Raw genomic sequence first — 22,104 nt, 5'->3', positions numbered from 1 at the left:
GGTGGCGGTGTTTCTGGATGTTGTTTATATCTGGTTTTAACTTGCATTTGTGGATGCAGTAATGAACTGTTTTCACAGACGATGGTTTTCTGAAGTGTTCCTGAGCCCATACAGTGATTTCCACTACAGACACGTGTCTGCTTTTAATGCAGTGTCTCCTGAGGGCCTGAAGATCACAGGCATCTAATGTCAGTTTTCAGCCTTTGATGTGATCCCCAAATTCTTTGCAATTTTACATTGAGGAACGTTATTCTTAAATTGTTGCACTGTTTGCCCACGTAGTCTTTCACAGAGTGGTGAACCCCTCCCCATCTTTACTTCTGAGAGACTTAGCATCTCTGGGATGCTCTTTTTATACCCGATCATGTTAATGACCTGTTGCCAATTAACCAAATTATATATATATATATATATATATATATATATATATATATATATATATTACACAACATTTTCAGTCTTTCATTGCCTGTCACAACTTTTCTGACACGTATTGCTGACATCAAATTCAAAATGAGCATATATTTTTCAAAAAACAATACAATTTCTCAGTTTCAACATTTGATATGTTGTCTTTATATTTTTAATAAAATATAGGGTTTACATGATTTGCAAATCATCATATTCTGTTTTTATTTATGTTTTACACAGAGTCCCAACGTTTTTTGGAATCGGGGTTGTAATACACTACAGTGAACAGAGTGACACCACTACTCATCAAGATAGAAACTGAGCATCAGCAGTGCTGTGATGTAATTCTCTGTGTGTGTGTGTGTGTGTGTGTGTGTGTGTGTGTGTGTGTGTGTGTGTGTATATACCCAGTGTTCGGCGGAAGGAGTCACTGGTACTTGGGCGAGAATTGAAGGATGAGTCAAGTCTGTCAGGGGCAACTCTGAAAACAAACACACACACTTGATACAGACAGTGTCTTGCAAAAGTATTCATCCCTCTTGGTGTTTGTCCTGTTTTGTTGCATTACAAGCTGGAATTAAAATGGATTTTTGGAGGGTTAGCACCATTTGATTTACACAACATGCCTACCACTTTAAAGGTGCAAATTGTTGTTTTATTGTGACACAAACAATAATTAAGATGAAAAACAGAAATCTGGCGTGTGCATAAGTATTCACCCCCTTTCGTATGAAACCCCTAAATAAGAGCTGGTCCAACCAATTCACTTCATAAGTCACATAATTAGTTGATTAAGAGCCACCTGTGTGCAATCAAAGTGTCACATGATCTGTCACATGATGTCTGTATAAATCAACCTGTTCTGGAAGGACCCTGACTCTGCAACACTACTAAGCAAACAACATGAAAACCAAGGAGCACTCCAAACAGGTCAGAGACAAAGTTGTGGAGAAGTATAGATCAGGGTTGGGTTATAAAAAATATCCCAAACTTTGAATATCCCAGGGAGTACCCTTAAATCCATTATAGCAAAATGGAAAGAATATGGCACCACTACAAACCTGACAAGAGAAGGCCGCCCACCAAAACTCACAGACCGGGCAAGGAGGGCATTAATCAGAGATGCAACAAAGACACCAAAGATAACACTGAAGGAGCTGCAGAGATCCACAGTGGAGATGGGAGTATCTGTCCATAGGACCACTTTAAGCCGTACACTCCACAGAATGGGGCTTTATGGAAGAGTGGCCAGAAAAAAAGGTCACTGCTTAAGAAAACACGTTTGGAGTTTGCCCAACAGCATGTGGCAGACTCCCCAAACACATGGAAGAAGATTCTCTTGTCAAATGAGACTAAAATTGATCTTTTTGGCCATCATGGGAAACACCATGTGTGGCACAAACCCAACACCCTCAGAACACCATTCCTACAGTGAAGCATGGTGGTGGCAGCATCCTGCTGTGAGGATGTTTTTCATCTGCAGGGACAGGAAAGCTGGTCAGGACTGAAGGAAAGATGGATGGCACTAAATACAGGGCAATTCTGGAGGAAAACCTGAGTCAGCCAGAAGTTTGAGACTGGGACGAAGGGTCACATTCCAGCAGGACAATGACCCTAAACATACTGCTAAAGCTACACTGGAGTGGTTTAAAGGGAAACATTTAAATGTTTTGGAATGGGAAGAGAAAACACAGGTTGTTAGGTATGCCCAATGTCACCTGAATAAGTAGGAACAGTATACATATTGCACTGAGTACAAGCAGGGACTCCGGCAACTAACTATGACAGCATAACTAAAAGGAGAGAGCCAGAAGGTAACACAGGCGTGAGGGAGCCCCGGGACATAAAGCAGCAGCCACTACACCGTCAACAAACTCGAGTGAGCAAGCGAGTGGGGGACTGACAGCATCCATACATCCCAGTTTACCAAAACACTCTATGTCTGAGGACCCTCCAGATCTACACCTTTACCTCATAAACACCATTAATGAAAGGCTTGACTAAACATATGTTTTCAGCCTAGACTTAAACGCTGAGACTGTGTCTGATTCCCAAACACTACTTGGAAGGCTGTTCCATAACTGTGGGGCTTGTAATAAAAGGCTCTGCCCCCTGATGCAGCCTTCACTATACGAGGTACCAGCAGATAGCCTGCACCTTTTGATCTAAGTAGGCGTGGCGGGTCATAGAGGAGCAGAAGTTCACTCAGGTACTGTGGTGCGAGACCATTCAGTGCTTTAAAGGTCAATAGTAGTATTTTATAATCAATATGAAATTTGATTGGGAGCCAATGCAGTGTGGATAAGACAGGGGTGATGTGGTCATATTTTCTAGTTCTAGTAAGGACTCTTGCTGCTGCATTTTGAACTAACTGGAGCTTGTTTATGCACTTATTGGAACATCCAGACAGTAAGGCATTACAGTAATCCAACCTGGAGGTAACGAAAACATGAACTAGTTTTTCCGCGTCATGTAGTAACATTAAATTTCTTATCTTAGCAATATTTCTGAGATGAAAGAAAGCTATCCAGGTGATGTTATCGATGTGAGTTTCGAATGAAAGACTGGGGTCAATAATCACTCTGAGGTCTTTTACTGCTGCACGTGAAGAAACAGAAAGGCCATCCAGAGTCACTGTGTAATCAGAAAACTTACTTCTAGCTGTATGTGGTCCGAGTACAAGTACTTCAGTCTTGTCAGAGTTAAGTAGAAGGAAGTTAATAAGTATCCAGTGTCTAATGTCCTTCACACATTCCTCAATTCTATTAAGCTGGTGTCGCTCATCTGGTTTTGCAGAAACATACAACTGTGTGTCATCAGCATAACTGTGTGTGTGTGCAGAGAGAGAGAGAGAGAGAGAGAGATCAGGTCTTACACAGAGTTTCTGTACGAGTTTGGTGTAACAGGTCTCCTGAGAGGCTCGTCTGTACTCTGAGAAGCATGTGCACTCCACTTCTTCATCTTCGCCATGTTGGGCATAATCTACAGTAAAATACACAAAACACACTCTCAGACACAGACATACACCTGCTAACAATACTATCAAAGCACATCACTCATTGTTTTAATCCTTACTTGATATCTAGATTCAGATTTCTAGATCCTCCCCAATGAATAAAACCAAAACGTCAGTGAAAGTCATTGAGATGTTGAAAAGCTGGATATAATACAGTATGAGTGTAAAGCAGAAGTTTAGGAAAGGGTGTTCGTCTGTTTGATATTCATCTCATCTCATTATCTCTAGCTGCTTTATCCTGTTCTACAGGGTCGCAGGCAAGCTGGAGCCTATCCCAGCTGACTACGGGCGAAAGGCGGGGTACACCCTGGACAAGTTGCCAGGTCATCACAGGGCTGACACATAGACACAGACAACCATTCACACTCACATTCACACCTACGGTCAATTTAGAGTCACCAGTTAACCTAACCTGCATGTCTTTGGACTGTGGGGGAAACCGGAGCACCCGGAGGAAACCCACGCGGACACGGGGAGAACATGCAAACTCCGCACAGAAAGGCCCTCGCCGGCCACGGGGCTCGAACCCGGACCTTCTTGCTGTGAGGCGACAGCACTAACCACTACACCACTGTGCCGCCCCCTGTTTGATATTTCTTTAGTTAATGCCATTACTATGAATATTCTGAGTTGCACAACGTATTACATTTGTGTGTGTAACTGAAATACACCGGCTATTTAAACTTGAAAGCATTATCTGTATATAAAAGTGCAGTAACTCATTGCAGTGTATATGAGTTGAAGCAGATCAAACAAGGTTTACATTAGTTATTCTTACAGATGTTTTTCTGAAATTACGATGCCCAATTTTCTTGTGCAAATGTTCCTACGAATAATTTATGAATAAACTGATTCATATCCAGTTTGATAAATGAGGCCCAATGTTGAAATAAAAAGTGTATATTGAAAATAAAAGCAGCTTTACTGCAGTAATAATAAATCACAATTTCATTCATTTGAAATGTTATTACTGGAGATACTTTGAGAGCTCTGAAGAACAAATGTTTTATTTTTACTTCCAAATCACTGAAACGTCCACCAATGCATTACCTGCTCTTCAGTCATATTCATTTACACACACATTCTCAGTGTGACACATTCTGACTGATGAAAACTGAGAATTCTGCGGAATAAATTTGGCTAATTGCCAGAGTAATTATTAATTTCTGGGACATGTTTGTTGGGTTAAACATCCTCATGGATTACAGGGGGTGAAGGATGAGGACAATGAGGACATACTGCCAGATACTCTGTAGTCAGTAAGTGTTCTCCACAGAGCTCTTTAGCCTGAGGCTGAAGATCTTCCTCTTTATCCAGATCTGGCTCGGTCACATCCTCCTATTAGAGACACACACCCACACATTACACACACCACTCCATCTTCATTTCAATACAAAATATACACTACCGTTCAAAAGTTTGGGGTCACCCAGACAATTTTGTGTTTTCCATGAAAAGTCACACTTTTATTTCCCACCATAAGTTGTAAAATGAATAGAAAATATAGTCAAGACATTTTCCTGGCCATTTTGAGCATTTAATCGACCCCACAAATGTGATGCTCCAGAAACTCAATCTGCTCAAAGGAAGGTCAGTTTTATAGCTTCTCTAAAGAGCTCAACTGTTTTCAGCTGTGCTAACATGATTGTACAAGGGTTTTCTAATCATCCATTAGCCTTCTGAGGCAATGAGCAAACACATTGTACCATTAGAACACTGGAGTGAGAGTTGCTGGAAATGGGCCTCTATACGCCTATGGAGATATTGCACCAAAAACCAGACATTTAGTAGAATTTAGCTAGAATAGTCATTTACCACATTAGCAATGTATAGAGTGTATTTCTGATTAGTTTAAAGTGATCTTCATTGAAAAGAACAGTGCTTTTCTTTCAAAAATAAGGACATTTCAAAGTGACCCCAAACTTTTGAACGGTAGTGTATTTGTAGTGAAAGTTACAAGGCTAACATGGCTACTGAATGAAAGCCGAAGATAATGAAAGTCTATAGCTTCCAGTTCAGCACGATATAAACTCAGAAGTAAAACCCAATCACAATATGATGTACACTATATGACCAAAGGTTTGTGGACACCTGACCATCACATCCATATCACCCATTTAACACCTCACCTCATCCTCTTCATCCTCCTCTTCATCCCCCGACTCCAGCTCATCTTTGGGTGTTTCCTCTGATCAAAGCAAGCAGAGACGTGAGAAACGTGTTTAACCTTCCAGGTGAGAATAGATGCTCAGTAAACAGGAGGTTTGACTCCTTCACTTTATCCTTATGATGTAAATGTGATAAACACTCAGAGTACTGTACAACAATCTTAGGCATGTATCAAGAAAATCTGCAAAGCAAATATGCTTTCAAAAGAATTCAGTGGAAAGGATATACTGTACATGTCAAACTGATTAACATAAAAATAAACAGTAACAACTTAAATAAAATCAGTACTTGACCAAACCACAATGTCTTTAAAGGTCACAGGCAAGGGCTGGAGGTGGAATGTAGAATATCAACTTTATTTTCTAGAAGAACGACCCAAAAAGCGAATTAAATCTTCCTGGTGTCTCATTTGCACCCTAAAATTGAATAAAATGGTTAAAATATACTGGTTTGCACAAGTTCCGAAGGTTTGCTTACATCTCACTACCGCCAGGGGACCGCCGCCGTGACGTCATTGAAGGCAAACAGACTGGGAGCAGTTCTGTGTTTACTTGCGAACCGAGCACACATGTACAGACTATGGTCATGAGAGGTTGTGTAAAATGTCTGAAAGCGATAGCGATGTTGAAGTAGGAAGTCTCCAAATTGAATATCGAGAGGTGAAACCATATATGTATGAACCTATGGCCGTTGCGAAGCAATCGGTGAATGTGACTCACTGGTTTGACCGTGCAGCCTCGGAATCGGACAGCGACTCGGCCAACTCTGATCACGGTGACGCCGGACCTCAACAAGACTTGCGCCCAAACGATTTATCCTGGTAGTTATGATAAATTCTTACTTTCATCATAATACTAAATAAGAGCCCTTTTGAAGAATAATTAAACCGCCCTCCCTAGTGGATATAGGTAACGATTACTTGAAAGTGTGCCGGTAGGCCACATTAGCCTGCCATCCGCGGCATTATACTATTTATAGCCTACTCTAAGCGAGGAAATATCCCTTTGTCTCATTTCCACAATGATTGTGCAGGATCCCTCAGGATTCTTGACTTGTCAATTGCAAGCAAAGGTAAAAATGTTTACCTCCAATCTTCTCCTTTTTGCTTGAGCGTTGCTGGTCCGTTTCTTTTTTGGCTGCTTGATTTTGTTTTCGAATTTTTTTTGGAACAGCGTCAGGTTTGAGCCTTCTCTGTCCGACACTGACACCTAAACTATCCAACAGATGGGGATTCTTCAAAAATTAATCATTGTTGAAGTGATCGGAGCACAGAGCGGTGTATTTACCCGGCTGCCAACCCTCTCGCTTCATGTGCACAATCCACTCTCTCCGCCTCTTCTCCTCTCTCGGAAAAAGGTAAAAACTTCTTCCTGAACCGGTCCCGTTGTTACAGTTCACTGCACAACAATAAGGCGTGGTTTTTCTTTGGAAATTCCTGAACGCACGTCTGCACTCAAGCCGAACGGCAATGCAAATAAACTGAAGTGGACTCAACTCAAGCAATTTGTTTGCCTTGAATGACGTCACGCGCCGAGTGGTCACGAAAATAGCCGAACAGAAATTCGCCGCGATCCACACTAACTTATTTTAATGATTACTTATTAACAATACTTCTTGGGACCAGAAGAAAATTACAGAGGATTTTTTAACATATAAAGTTTCAAATGTGCATAAATTGAAAACCTTTGCCTATGACCTTTAAAACTGCATCGATGTTCTCAGGTATACTCTTGTATACGTTTATAAGTAAACCAGCTGGCTAGTTTTCTTAAAGATCTTGCGCAGCGTGCCACAGGAGACATTGGCAATTGTATTTTTGTTACTGTACTGTATGGACATGTTCAACTTAAAATGAAATGATGTTCATCATACCGTCAAATCTAGTCACTCAGAAAAATGTGTTTTCATTTTTTTCTTAGTTTCTGTTCTGGGTCTATGAGTATAATTCAAATAACAGTACAGTGTCTTGCAAAAGTATTCATCCCCTTTGGTGGTTTTCCTGTTTTGTCGCATTACAAGCTGGAATTAAAATGGATTTTTGGGGGGTTAGCACCATTTGATTTACACAACATGCCTACCACTTTAAAGGTACAAATTGTTTTATTGTGACACAAACAATAATTAAGATGAATAAACAGAATCTGGCATGTGCATAGGTATTCACCCCCTTTCGTATGAAACCCCTAAATAAGAGCTGGTCCAACCAATTCACTTCATAAGTCACATAATTAGTTGATTAAGAGCCACCTGTGTGCAATCAAAGTGTCACATGATCTGTCACATGATGTCTGTATAAATCAACTGTTCTGGAAGGACCCTGACTCTGCAACACTACTCAGCAAACAACATGAGAACCAAGGAGCCTCCAAACAGGTCAGAGACAAAGTAGTGGAGAAGTATGGATCAGGGTTGGGTTATAAAAAATATCCCAAACTTTGAATATCCCAGGGAGCACCATTAAATCCATTATAGCAAAATGGAAAGAATATGGCACCACTACAAACCTGACAAGAGAAAGCCGCCCACCAAAACTCACAGACCGGGCAAGGAGGGCATTAATCAGAGACGCAACAAAGACACCAAAGATAACACTGAAGGAGCTGCAAAGATCTACAGTGGAGATGGGAGTATCTGTCCATAGGACCACTTTAAGCTGTACACGCCACAGAGTGGGGCTTTATGGAAGAGTGGCCAGAAAAAAGTCATTGCTTAAGAAAATACATTTGGAGTTTGCCCAACAGCATGTGGCAGACTCCCCAAACACATGGAAGAAGATTCTCTTGTCAAATGAGACTAAAATTGATCTTTTTGGCCATCATGGGAAATGCCATGTGTGGCACAAACCCTGAGAACACCATTCCTACAGTGAAGCATGGTGGTGGCAGCATCATGCTGTGGGGATATTTTTCATCTGCAGGGACAGGAAAGCTGGTCAGGACTGAAGGAAAGATGGATGGCACTAAATACAGGGCAATTCTGGAGGAAAACCTGTCTGAGTCAGCCAGAAGTTTGAGACCGGGATGAAGGTTCACGTTCCAGCAAGACACTGACCCTAAACATACTACTAAAGCTACACTGGATTGGTTTAAAGGGAAATATTTAAAAGTCTTGGAATGTCCAAATCAAAGCCCAGACTTCAATCCAATTGAGAATCTGTGGCATAACTTGAAGATTGCTGTACACCAACGCAACCCATCTAACTTGAAGGAGTTGGAGCAGTTTTGCCTTGAGGAATGGGCAAAAATCCCAGTGGCTAGATGTGCTAAGCTAATAGAGACATACCCCAAGAGACTTGCAGCTGTAACTGCAGCAAAAGGTGGCTCTACAAAGTATTGCATGTGTACAAAGAACACACGCAGAGCAGTGAACACACTGCTCTGTGTGTGTTCACTGCTTCAGATGGGTTAAATGCAGAGGATGAATTTCACTGTGCTTGAAGTGTGCATGTGATGAATAAAGGTTTCTTCTTCTTCTCTATGCACACTCCAGATTTCTGTTTTTTCATCTTAATTATTGTTTGTGTCACAATAAAATGACAATTTTCACCTTTAAAGTTTTAGGCACGTTATGTAAATCAAATGGTGCTAACCCTCCAAAAATCCATTTTAATTCCAGCTTGTAATGCGACAAAACAGGACAAACACCAAGGGGGATGAATACTTTTGCAAGACACTGTATAAAACCCCATCTCATGGGTAAGCCATGGCCTAATAGTTAGAGAAGCAGCTTTGGGACCAAAAGGTTGCTGGTTTGATTCCCTGGACGAGCAGGAATGGCTGAAGTGCCCTTGAACAAGGCACCTAACCCCAGCTGCTCCCCAGGCTGCTCTGCGTATGTTGTATGTCGCTCTGGATAAGAGCATCTGCTACATGCCATTAATGTAATGTAACATAAAACTATCATCATCAAAATCCATGGTTCTCAAAGTGAGGTCTGGGGACACCCAGGGGTCTGCAATAAAATATCCAGGCAGTCACTACAGCATTTTTATTAATCACATGCTAGAATTGGCTATCAAAGAGTATCAAAGTTGGTATGGTTAGTATTTAGTTATCACTGTGTGGCAGCAGGGGCGTGGCCAAGCGTCGGTTTGTGAATGGAGGGCGGGGCCGGGGAAGGTGAGTGGCTAAGTCATTACACCTGATGTCAATTAATGTGTGTGTTTGTTGCAGGGATGGTGGAGCATAAAAGCATAATGCATCAATTACATTAATTGACAACAGGTGTAATGACTTAGCCACTCACCTTCCCCGGGCCCGCCCTCCATTCACAAACCGACGCTTGGCCACGCCCCCACTGCCACACACTGTTATAAGACTAATCGACTGGTCCCTTGAAATGAAATGGGCTAATCAAAGAGTCAATAACAAAATAAAGGATGAATTATACACTATATGGCCAAATGTATGTGCACACCTGTCATCATGATCATACTGAATATCTCTCAATACCTGAAACAGGTGAGTGATTTCAACGTTTTTAACTTTTACATAAACCCTACAGTCGTATCACTCTGAAGAGCTGCTTGTACCTGAGTTGAGCTGTTTGATGATGAATTCCATCTGTCTGTTCAGTTCAGGATTTTCCTCTTTCATGTAACAGCACAGGATTTCCTCCAAACTCTGGAATACATGTAGTAAACCTGCTTCACACCTTTGTCCAAACACTCTTTCAAGAGGAAATGATTCAAAGATTTGGCTTCATTTAATAACATCCTTTTATTTAAAGATATAAATGAATAAATAAATATTTTACTGTAAAACGTCATAAATCTGGTGATGATATAAGCAGGAAGCAAGAGAAACGTCAGTGTTGGATTGAGCAACAACCAAATTAACAATTAAGTGATGATTATTGCAGAGAACTACCACATTCGAGGGGAGGCAGACACGGATACAGTTCCTTTACTAGACATAGCTCAAGCAAAATAAATCTAAAACGGTGATTAGAGTTCAAGGTCAGGGACAGGAAATACTCAGGCGACCTGCGAACAACAATCAATAATGTGATTCAAAACTCGAGAACAGGAAACTAAGCACGGGGTGAGAACCAGGGTAACAATACAGGATACACAGGCTTGGCAATGACAGATTAACTTTACAGAGCGATTGCTTCACAAAGTGTGTGTGAGTGGAGCGTTCCAATATAGTCTCTGGAGTGGTGTGTGCAGAGAAGCAGTTGTGCATAATTAGTAGGCGGGTGAGCTGGAGCGAGTGAAGGTTTGAGATGAGCGCTGGGAACTGGAGTTGGTGTCAGTGATGACAGCATACTGAGTGTGCTCATGGGAACTGGAGTCCGGTCACAAGAACAAGGAAAAATCTAATGAGAATGATCTATATTTCCTCAATAGAATACACTGAAAAAAAAATTAAACAAAAGAAAATAAATATTGAATATGAATAATGTGCTTTTATATATTTAAGCTTTACATTTTCTTATTCTAGAAATAAATGCTTCAAATTAGGAAAAAAATAGATAGAACTCGACGCCAACGGCGTCGATGGGGATGCCTCCGCCTAGTAGACTACACGCCTTATTAAGTTGTGATTTGGGGATGGACATTTGACCTCACAGTAATCTTGACCTGTGACCTTTTAACCTCAAAATCTAATCAGTTCATGTTTGTCCCCAAATGCACAAATGGTGAAAGTTTGGTGAAATTCCTTTCATCTGCCTTGGAGATATTGTGTTCACAAGGTTTTCGGACAGACATTTGACCTCACAGTGACCTTGACCTTAGACCTTTTGATCCCAAAATCTAATCATTTCATCATCTCACACACACACACACACACACACACACACACACACACACACACACACATCTCATCGTTCATTAACACACTGAACTCAGGGACCGCACATCTCACTTTACCTCGCTCATTTGCACTATTCCGCACTACCTCATCTTAACAGCTGCTAGTTTGTTTATATTGCTTATTTCATGTTTACCTGCTATACCTCACGTGCCCGCTGTCGCCTCACAGCAAGAAGGTCCTGGGTTCGAGCCCCGGGGCCGGCGAGGGCCTTTCTGTGCGGAGTTTGCATGTTCTCCCCGTGTCCGCGTGGGTTTCCTCCGGGTGCTCCGGTTTCCCCCACAGTCCAAAGACATGCAGGTTAGGTTAACTGGTGACTCTAAATTGACCGTAGGTGTGAATGTGAGTGTGAATGGTTGTCTGTGTCTATGTGTCAGCCCTGTGATGACCTGGCGACTTGTCCAGGGTGTACCCCGCCTTTCGCCCGTAGTCAGCTGGGATAGGCTCCAGCTTGCCTGCGACCCTGTAGAAGGATAAAGCGGCTAGAGATAATGAGATGAGATGAGACCTCACGTGCCCTTGACTGTTTGGTTATTTGAACCAATTTATATGTGTGTGTGTGTATATATATATGTATGTATATGAGTATTTAGTCTACGTCTAGTTCATATCTAGAGTGTTTATACTGTTTATATGGTCTGTTTGAGTGTTTAGTCTGTGTGTAGTTCTTATCTAGTGTTTACACTGTTTATATTGTCTGAGTGTTTAGTCTATGTCTTGTTCTTATCTAGTGTTTATACTGTTTATATTGTTTGTCTGAGTGTTTAGTCTATGTCTAGTTCCTATCTAGAGTGTTTATACTGTTTATATTGTTGTTTGTTTTTTTCAATTATTCTATTTTTATTTATTGCATTGCCTGTTTGCACCGTGGATCAGAGAGGACTGAAATTTCATCTGTGCTGTATGTCGAGCATGTATAGCATATCTGACAGTAAAGTTGACTTGACTTTGTCCCAAAGTGCACAAATGGTGAAAGTTTGGTGAAATTCCTTTCATTAGTCTTTGAGATATGGTGTGCACAAAGTTTGGGGATGGACATTTGACTTCAGAGTAATCTTGACCTGTGACCTTTCAACCTCAAAATCTAATCAGTTCATGTTTATCCCCAAATGCACAAATGGTGAAAGTTTGGTGAAATTCCAGTGAAATTCCTTTCATTCGCCTTGGAGATATTGTGTTCACAAGGTTTTCGGACAGACATTTGACCGCACAGTGACCTTGACCTTCGACCTTTTGATCTCAAAATCTAATCAGTTCATCTTTGTCCCAAAGCGCACAAATGGTGAAAGTTCAGTGAAATTCCTTTCATTAGCCTTTGAGATATCGCATTCACAAGGTTTCAGGACGGACGGACGCACGGACGGACAACCCGAAAACAGAATGCCTCCTGCACCTTAAGGTGGCGGAGGCATAAATACCTTGAAAGTTTCAGAAAGCTTGAAATTAGTAAAATAGATTTAATAAAGATTTGGTTTACTGTAATCTTATAATAGGAAATACTAGATAAAGCTGACTATATTTAAGATATTCTCACATGCTAAGCACTTGCTAAATGTCTTCCCAGTCTGAAAAAAAAAAATTAAATGCTTTCTACTTTTTGGGACTTTCCAGACCTGCATACGCACTCTATATCAAACCTTTCCCTCAGATGTAAATGTTAAAGTATTAATAAAAACCCCACATGGCTAAAATTACGCTGTAATTACACTGAACACTGACCACTAACTGAACTTTTAGGGGCTGCACCAGACAGAGGAACATCAACGCTGCCTCACTCATGAACTGAGAACATTTTGAAGTGGTGAGGAACACACAAGCAGGCCTTTCATGTGGAATGTTCTCTTAAACATGATGACATGGGTATATTTTAATGCTGAATTAGTCACACAATTTAATTCCTACCTACAGCACTGTAGGATCTGTAATTTAAATTCAGAAATGATATTGGAATTACTTGAAAGTTCGAAAAACGTGATTTCCTGCAGTTTCATGTTCAGGACTCTCTCACTGGCTGTTTGTTGTAACGATTTTCAACAAATCTGTACGAATTAATCCTGACTGCAGATTCCTAATAAACTTTATATGAATCCCAAACTGGACACTGTGTATATATAGTCCATCTATTTGTATGTTATATCTGATCCAAAATGTTGTGCATACTAGGAGCTAGGTTTAGCATCAATCAGGCTTGTAGTACTCGAGTCCGACTCATGCCCTAATTTTAAGGATTCGTGACTTGACTTGGACTTGAACACTGATGACTCGGACTCGAACACTGATGACTCGGACTCGTGCATTAACTGCGTTCGGACTCGTAAATTGGAGACGAGGACTTGGATTTTTTTCTTTATTTTTTTGTAACATGCCATAATAATTTGACATAAGATATTTATATCTACATTAATTTTGATACAAATTTGATGGTAAGATTAACATTCAACTGTGTCCACTAAATTTTGTACTAATTTGCACACAAGTGCCAACAGCACAACAATCCAAATCTAAGTTCCCTGCCATGTGGTTCCATGGTGTCCGAATCAAAGCTTTATAGGTTAGTCACACTAGAGGCGGAATGAGCCGGAATGCCGTTGGAATGAAAATTCTTCGTATATTCCGGGATATTCGAAGTGCATTCTAAAAATTCTGACTGCATTCTGAGTGCATTCCAAACATTCGGGCCCATTCTTGTGGCTGGCCCGAATGTTTTGCTCATGCTCAAAACATTCGAGGTGCATTCGAAGAGGAGAAATATCGAACGGCAAATCGAAGTGCATTCTAACTGCATTCTGACTGCATTCTAAATATTCTTACGGCATTCCAACAGCATTCGAAACATTCTGATCGCATTTGAGGGAAAAATCGAAATGTCAAGCCACTTCAAATCCTGCCAGAATGTCCCAAATGTGCCTCGAATGAGCCGGAATGCCGTCAGAATGAAAATTCTTCGTATATTCTGGGATATTCGAAGTACATTCTAAGTATTCGAGCTGCATTCTCTTTGCATTCTTAGACATTCGAAACATATTCGGCGGCTATTCCGGGAGCATTCTGACTGCATTTGAGGTGAATTCGTACAGCATTCGAGGCACCTTCCGACCAGACTTTGGGTGGTATTCGGGCAGCAATCGAGCCGCACTCGTAAGGCATTCAAAGTGCATTCTTAATATTCTTACTGCATTCTAACAGCATTCTAGGTATCCCTACTGTGTTCCAACTATATTTGAACTGCATTCGAAAGCTAATACACCCGGAATGTGCAAGAATCATTCGAGGCGGGTTCGAAGCGCATTCTAAGTATTCGAATGGCATTCTTACAAAGCTGTAAGAATGTTGGCCAGTTTGAACTTCCCGCCCGAATGTGGCACGAATTTTGAAAAATTTTTCATTCCGGCTGGTTCTGCTTGATTCCTGCTAATTCTGAATAAGTGTGACAGGGGCCTTAGTTTTTGAGATGCATCGTGTTTGTGTAACATGGTTATGTTTTTGAAATGCACACAAGTGCATTTGTTACAATAAAGCACAGTAGAGTGTTATGTTTGTGAGAGTGTTATGTTTTTGACATGGATGCTTAACATTAGTGCCACCAGCCTTTTCCTAAATATTCCTGATAGAAGACATCTTTTTTTTTGTGTGTGTGAATTTATTGTAGGCTATGGTATGGGACATACAGTACATCCTCAGACTACTCACAGCTATCAATGTGTTTTAGAGAGTGTGCGTGTGTGTGACAGCTGCGTCATTTGTGTCAGATTCCACTTGGATCAATAGTGGACTCGACTTGGACTCGACTCAAAATTTTCTTTCATGACTTGGACTTGATTCGGACTTGAATATTGGAAACTTGAGACTGGACTCGGACTCGAGGTTTAGTGACTTGACTACAACACTGGCATCGATATTAAAATTAAACAAAGCTTGTGAGAGCCCATTGAGCCGTTCTTTCTGTCTGAGCAAAACCTCATCAAACTGATTATTAAACAGACAGCAAAAAGATGAGTTTGTGAACACTGTAAAGTCACTTAACGTGTCAAATTTGCTCAACATTCATGAACACAGAGAATACAAACATGATCCACATGTATAGCAGACATACAGCACCTTTATTCCGAGAAATAAAGGCCACGGTTTTAGAAAAACATAGAAATATATAACTTTTGCTGCCTTTGACTAAAACCCGCAGCTGGTAATTTCTGACCTCTGGGTAGGAAAAAGCAAAGACGTGCCTTCAACTTAGAATACCTACTCAGGAACTCAGGATGGTCTCCTCAAGTCTAAATTCAACACTTGGCATTAAATCAACATGGACACTCACAGCATCAGCAGTAAACACAAAAACACTTCTTCACTTTAAATGAGCTGCGCTGTGTATAAAAGTATTTGCTTTAGCTTAATCAATATCCAGACATACTTGCTTGTTAAATCTGACTATACAGTTCACTGTATGTATGCATTAAGTTTTAAATGTTGACCACTCACCATTTCTTTGGCCTCCTGTCGTAATGTTGGAACACTCAGGATGCTGTAAAGAGCTCCATTTACATAGTACCGGATCTATACGCACACACACACACACACACACACACAAAGTCATGACACTGGAAAACATTCCACTTTTTTGACCTAAAGTCTTGGGTTGTTTCCGGAGTACACTCTGGGACATTGTTCATCTACAGTGTGAAGCTCTGTCCAAGTTTTGTCTGAATCTGAGCAGATAATATAGCCCTATACACTCAGAATTCATCCTGCTGCTTTTGTTAGCAGGCACATCATTAATACAAGCAAGCCAGTTTCATTGGCCACCATACATGCCTGTGCCAGTAGATGAAGTAGTATACCTCCTTCCTTTCTCCATAAACTTCTCTTCCCTTCATTCTGGTACAAACTGATCTTTGTTGCATTTGTCCATAGGATCTGGCTCCAGAACTATAAAGGCTACATCAAAGGTTTTTGAGGTTTACCAATAGTTTACATCTTGTGGTAATCCCTAAGTACAGTGTCTTGCAAAAGTATTCATCCCCCTTGGTGTTTGTCCTGTTTTGTCGCATTACAAACTGGAATTAAAATGGATTTTTGGGGGGTTAGCACCATTTGATTGACACAACATGCCAACCACTGTAAAGGTGATTTTTTTTTTAAATTGTGACACAAACAATAATTAAGATGGAAAAAAACAGACAGAAATCTGGAGTGTGCATAGGTATTCACACCCCTCCCTCAAAGTCAATACTTTGTAGAGCCACCTCTTGCTGCAATTATGGCTGCAAGTCTCTTGGGGTATGTCTCTATTAGCTTAGCACATCTAGCCACTGGGATTTTTGCCCATTCCTCAAGGCAAAACTACTCCAACTCCAAGTTAGATGGGTTGCGTTGATGTACAGCAATCTTCAAGTTATACCACAGATTCTCAATTGGATTGAGGTCTGGGCTTTGACTAGGCCATTCCAAGACATTTAAATGTTTCCCTTTAAACCACTCCAGTGTAGCTTTAGCAGTATGTTTAGGGTCATTGTCCTGCTGGAACGTGAACCTTCATCCCAGTCTCAAACCTCTGGCTGACTCAAACAGGATTTCTTCCAGAATTGCCCCGTATTTAGTGCCATCCATCTTTCCTTCAATCCTGACCAGCTTTCCTGTCCCTGCAGATGAAAAATATCCCCACAGCATGATGCTGCCACCACCATACTTCACTGTAGGAATGGTGTTCTCAGGGTGTTGGGTTTGCGCCACACATGGCATTTCCCATGATGGCCAAAAAGATCCATTTTAGTCTCATTTGACCAGAGAATCTTCTTCCATGTGTTTGGGGAGTCTGCCACATGCTGTTGGGCAAACTCCAAATGTGTTTTCTTAAGCAGTGACCTTTTTATTTGGCCACTCTTCCATAAAGCCCCACTCTGTGGCTTAAACTGGTCCTATGGACAGATACTTCCATCTCCGCTGTGGATCTTTGCACCTCCTTCAGTGTTATCTTTGGTGTTTTTGTTGCATCTCTGATTAATGCCCTCCTTGCCTGGTCTGTGAGTTTTGGTGGGTGGCCTTCTCTTGTCAGGTTTGTAGTGGTGACATATTCATTCCATTTTGCTATAATGGATTTAATGGTGCTCCCTGGGATATTCAAAGTTTGGAATTTTTTTTTATAACCCAACCCTGATCTATACTTCTCCACAACTTTGTCTCTGATCTGTTTGGAGTGGTCCTTGGTTCTCATGTTGTTTGCTGAGTAGTGGTGCAGAGTCAGGGTCCTTCCAGAACAGGTTGATTTATACAGACATCATGTGATGGATCATGTGACACTTTGATTCCACGCAGGTGGATCTTAATCAACTAATTATGTGACTTATGAAGTGAATTGGTTGGACCAGCTCTTATTTAGGGGTTTCATACAAAAGGGGGTGAATACCTATGCACACTCCAGATTTGTTTTTTCATCTTAATTATTGTTTGTGTCACAATAAAACAACAATTTGCACCTTTAAAGTGGTAGGCATGTTGTGTAAATCAAATGGTGCTAACCTTCCAAAAATCCATTTTAATTCCAGCTTGTAATGCGACAAAACAAGAAAAACACCAAGGGGGATGAATACTTTTGCAAGACACTGTATTTACTGTGGTGAAGTTTTCTCTTGATTGTTGACTTTGATACAGATATGCCTAGGTCCTGGAGGGTGTTCATGATCTGGCCAACTGTTTTTCTTCACCAGAGAAACAATTTTTGTCATCTACCACAGTTGTTTCCTGTGGTCTTCTAGGCCTTTTGGTGTTTCCTAAGATCACCTGTATGTTCTTTTTAAGAGTGTTAGCTTTGTCAGTTAGTTCATTAAATATAAACTGATCACGTTCTGCCAAAAATGTTTTTTCCTTTGTATTTCTAAGTGCACGCTTTTTTTTTTTTAAAGTCTTTATAGTAATTACAGTAGGTTGGTCTGATTTACGATTGTGCCATTCAGGAGGAACGTCACACTGCATCTGAACCAATCTGACCTGAAAAGACCATCCATCCATCCATCCATCCATCCATCCATCCATCCATAACCACTTATCCTGTGCAGGGTTGTGGGCAAGCTGGAGCCTATCCCAGCTGACTATGGGTGAGAGGCGGGGTATACCCTGGACAAGTCGCCAGGTCATCACAAGGCTGACACACAGACAAACAACCGTTTACACTCACGTTCACATCTATGGTCAATTTAGAGCCACCAAATAGCCTAACCTGCATGTCTTTGGACTGTGGGGGAAACCGGAGCACCCGGAGGAAACCCACGCAGACACGGGGAGAACATGCAAACTCTACACAGAAAGGCCCCCGTTGGCCACTGGGCTCGAACCCACGACCTTCTTTCTGTGAGGCGACAGTGCTAAGCACTACACCACTGTGCCGCCTGACCCGAAAAGTCTTAGTCTTTTATTAGTCTTCAGTATTTAAAATTAGCTTTCAATATTTGATAAGGGACTGAGTGAGACATTCAGCAATGAGGAAAGTCAAACTTCAGTAAACTCCAGAGCCTCTCACTATTTGTTAATACCCAGGCAGCGTACACCCTTACTACACACACACCCAGTGCTGACATACTTAAGAAAATTCCTTACAGAAGGACTGACAATTGTACACATTAGATTTGATCTAAACATGCTTTTTAGTTCAATTGTTACATGTTTGATTTTTAAATAAAAAATATTTTTTAGAGCACTTTAAATTTCATTATACTTGTGACAATGTCAATAAAGACCTATTCTATTCTAAAATCATTTAAACAAAAATGTTATATAGTACCGTTCTAAAATGTTAAGCTTTATTTGTCAGACTTCAATGGTGTTTGAAGATTATTCCTCATCACACTGTACGAGATCTCAGTAAAATCTGGGCTGAATTATGTAACAAACTGTGTGCTAACGTGTTCATGTGTTCTCCATGTAAGACTATGTTATGACGATCCTCTAATGATAAACATGCAACAAAAGAAAATTATTTTCTGCCTAAAGCAAGTTGTGCAGAAAATGGGCTCACATTAACACAAACAGTGTACAGTGAGCTTGAGCTACTAAGGGAGATTTTCTGTCCATTATCATGTTTCATTTACGTACATTTCTCTCATCTCCGCTACTGTAATTGTAGATGTCCTGTGAGACATTTCTCACACTGACAGTTTTCATCAGCTTTGTTATTTTCGGTTGCAGTGTTACTAAATCCTGTCACATTACAGTGGTATGCAAAAGTTTGGGCACCCCTGGTCAAAATTGCTGTTACTGTGAACAGTTAAGCAAGTTGAAGATTAAATGATCTCCAAAAGGCATAAAGTTAAAGATGACTCATTCCCTTTATATTTTAAGCAAAAACAATTTTTTATTTTAATCTTTTACATTTTCTAAAAGACAAAAAAGGAAGGGCAGCCCTGCCGGAGTCCAACATGCACTGGGAATAGGTCTGACTTACTGCCGGCAATGCGAACCAGACTCCTGCTCCGTTCGTACAGGGACTGGACAGCCCTTAGCAAAGAGCCCCGAACCCCATACTCCCGAAGCACCCCCCACAGAATACCATGAGGGACATGGCCGAATGCCTTCTCCAGATCCACAAAGCACGTGTGGACTGGTTGGGCAAACTCCCATGAACCCTCGAACACCCTATAAAGGGTATAGAGCTGGTCCAGTGTTCCGCGACCAGGACGAAAACCGCATTGTTCCTCCTGGATCCGAGGTTCGACTATCGGCCGAATTCTCCTCTCCAGTACCCTGGAGTAAACCTTCCCTGGGAGGCTGAGAAGTGTGATTCCCCTATAATTGGAGCACACTCTCCGATCCCCTTTCTTAAAAAGAGGGACCACCACCCCAGTCTGCCACTCCAGAGGCACTGTCCCCGACCACCATGCGATGTTGCAGAGGCGTGTCAGCCAAGACAGCCTCACAACATCCAGAGACTCGAGATACTCGGGGCAGATCTCATCCACCCCCGGTGCCTTGCCACCGAGGAGCTTGCAAACCACCTCAGTGACTTCGGCTTGGGTAATGGACGAGTCCGCCCCTGAGTCATCAGCCTCTGCTTCCTCAATGGAAGATGTGACTGTGGGATTGAGGAGATCCTCGAAGTGTTCCTTCCACCGCCCGACAATGTCCCCAGTCGAGGTCAACAGCTCCCCACCCGCACTGTAAACAGTGTTGGCAGAGTACTGCTTCCCCCTCCTGAGGCGCCGGATGGTTTGCCAGAATTTCTTTGAGGCCGACCGACAGTCCTCCTCCATGGCCTCACCGAACTCCTCTCAGTTCCGAGTTTTTGCCTCCATAACTGCCCGAGGTGCGGCACGCCTGGTCTGCCGATACCCGTCAGCTGCCTCAGGAGTCCTGGAGGCCAACATGGCCTGATAGGACTCCTTCTTCAGCTTGACGGCATCCCTTACTTTCGGTGTCCACCACCGGGTTCAGGGATTGCCACCACGACAGGCACCGGAGACCTTGCGGCCACAGCTCCGAACAGCCGCGTCTACAATGGAGGTAGAGAACATGGTCCACTCAGACTCAATGTCCCCCGCCTCCCTCGGAAGCTGGGAGAAGCTCTCCCGGAGGTGGGAGTTAAAGACCTCCCCAACAGAGTGCTCGGACAGACGTTCCCAGCAGACCCTCACCATATGTTTGGGCCTGCCAGGTCTGTCCGGCTTCCTCCTCCGCCAGCGGATCCAACTCACCACCAGGTGGTGATCAGTTGACCGCTCAGCCCCTCTCTTCACCCGAGTGTCCAAGACATAGGGCCGGAGATCCGATAAAACGACAACAAAGTCGATCATCGACCTCCGACCTAAGGTGTCCTGGTGCCACGTGCACTTATGGACACCCCTATGCTTGAACATGGTGTTCGTTATGGACAAACTGTGACTAGCACAGAAGTCCAATAACAAAACACCACTCGTCACCGGTTCTGTTCATAATTTTTATGGACAGAATTTCTAGGCGCAGCCAGGGGCCGGAAGGAATCCTGTTTGGGAACCACAGGATTTCATCTCTGCTTTTTGCAGATGTTGTCCTGTTGGCTTCTGCAAACCAGGACCTTCAGCATGCACTGGGGCGGTTTGCAGTCGAGTGTGAAGTGGCTGGGATGAGAATCAGCACCTCCAAGTCCGAGGCCATGGTTCTCGACCGGAAAAGGGTGGCTTGCCCTCTCCAGGTTGGTGGAGAAATCCTGCCTTAAGTGGAGGAGTTTAAGTATCTCAGGATCTTGTTCACGAGTGAGGGAAGGATGGAGCGTGAGATCGACAGGAGGATCGGTGCGGCCTCCGCAGTGATGCGGTCGCTTTACCGGTCCGTTGTGGTGAAGAAGGAGCTGAGCCAAAAGGCGAAGCTCTCGATTTACCGGTCGATCTACGTTCCGACTCTCACCTATGGTTATGAGCTTTGGGTAATGACCGAAAGAACAAGATCACAGATACAAGCGGCCGAAATGAGTTTCCTTCACAGGGTGGCTGGGCGTTCCCTTAGAGATAGGGTGAGAAGTACAGTCACTCGGGAGGAGCTCGGAGTAGAGCTGCTGCTCCTCCACATCGAGAGGAATCAGCTGAGGTGGCTCGGGCATCTCTTTTGGATGCCTCCTGGATGCCTCCCTGGGGAGGTGTTCCAGGCATGTCCCCCCGGGAGGAGGCCCCGGGGAAGACCCAGGACACGCTGGAGGGACTATGTCTCTCGGCTGGCCTGGGAACGCTTCGGTGT

At 42.4% G+C, this 22,104-nt stretch overlaps 1 protein-coding gene across 8 annotated transcripts in view; it reads right to left on the bottom strand.

The window, feature by feature from the left end:
• Positions 1-22,104, bottom strand: part of LOC132899354 (lisH domain-containing protein ARMC9) — a 122,400-nt gene that overhangs the window by 18,201 nt on the left and 82,095 nt on the right. For all 8 annotated transcript variants that reach the window (XM_060941151.1, XM_060941149.1, XM_060941150.1 and 5 more), the window contains 6 exons: positions 15,889-15,963; positions 10,128-10,218; positions 5,557-5,615; positions 4,667-4,765; positions 3,287-3,393; positions 819-892 (listed from right to left, as the gene is read on the bottom strand). In XM_060941151.1, the coding sequence (XP_060797134.1) occupies positions 819-892; positions 3,287-3,393; positions 4,667-4,765; positions 5,557-5,615; positions 10,128-10,218; positions 15,889-15,963 (505 nt within the window). The remainder of the gene's footprint in view (positions 1-818; positions 893-3,286; positions 3,394-4,666; positions 4,766-5,556; positions 5,616-10,127; positions 10,219-15,888; positions 15,964-22,104) is intronic.

This window comes from Neoarius graeffei, chromosome 15, assembly GCF_027579695.1.
Source record: "Neoarius graeffei isolate fNeoGra1 chromosome 15, fNeoGra1.pri, whole genome shotgun sequence".
Lineage (NCBI taxonomy): Eukaryota > Metazoa > Chordata > Actinopteri > Siluriformes > Ariidae > Neoarius > Neoarius graeffei.
The sequence above is the reverse complement of the archived record's forward strand: the minus strand, read 5'-3'. Positions and strand labels throughout refer to the sequence as shown.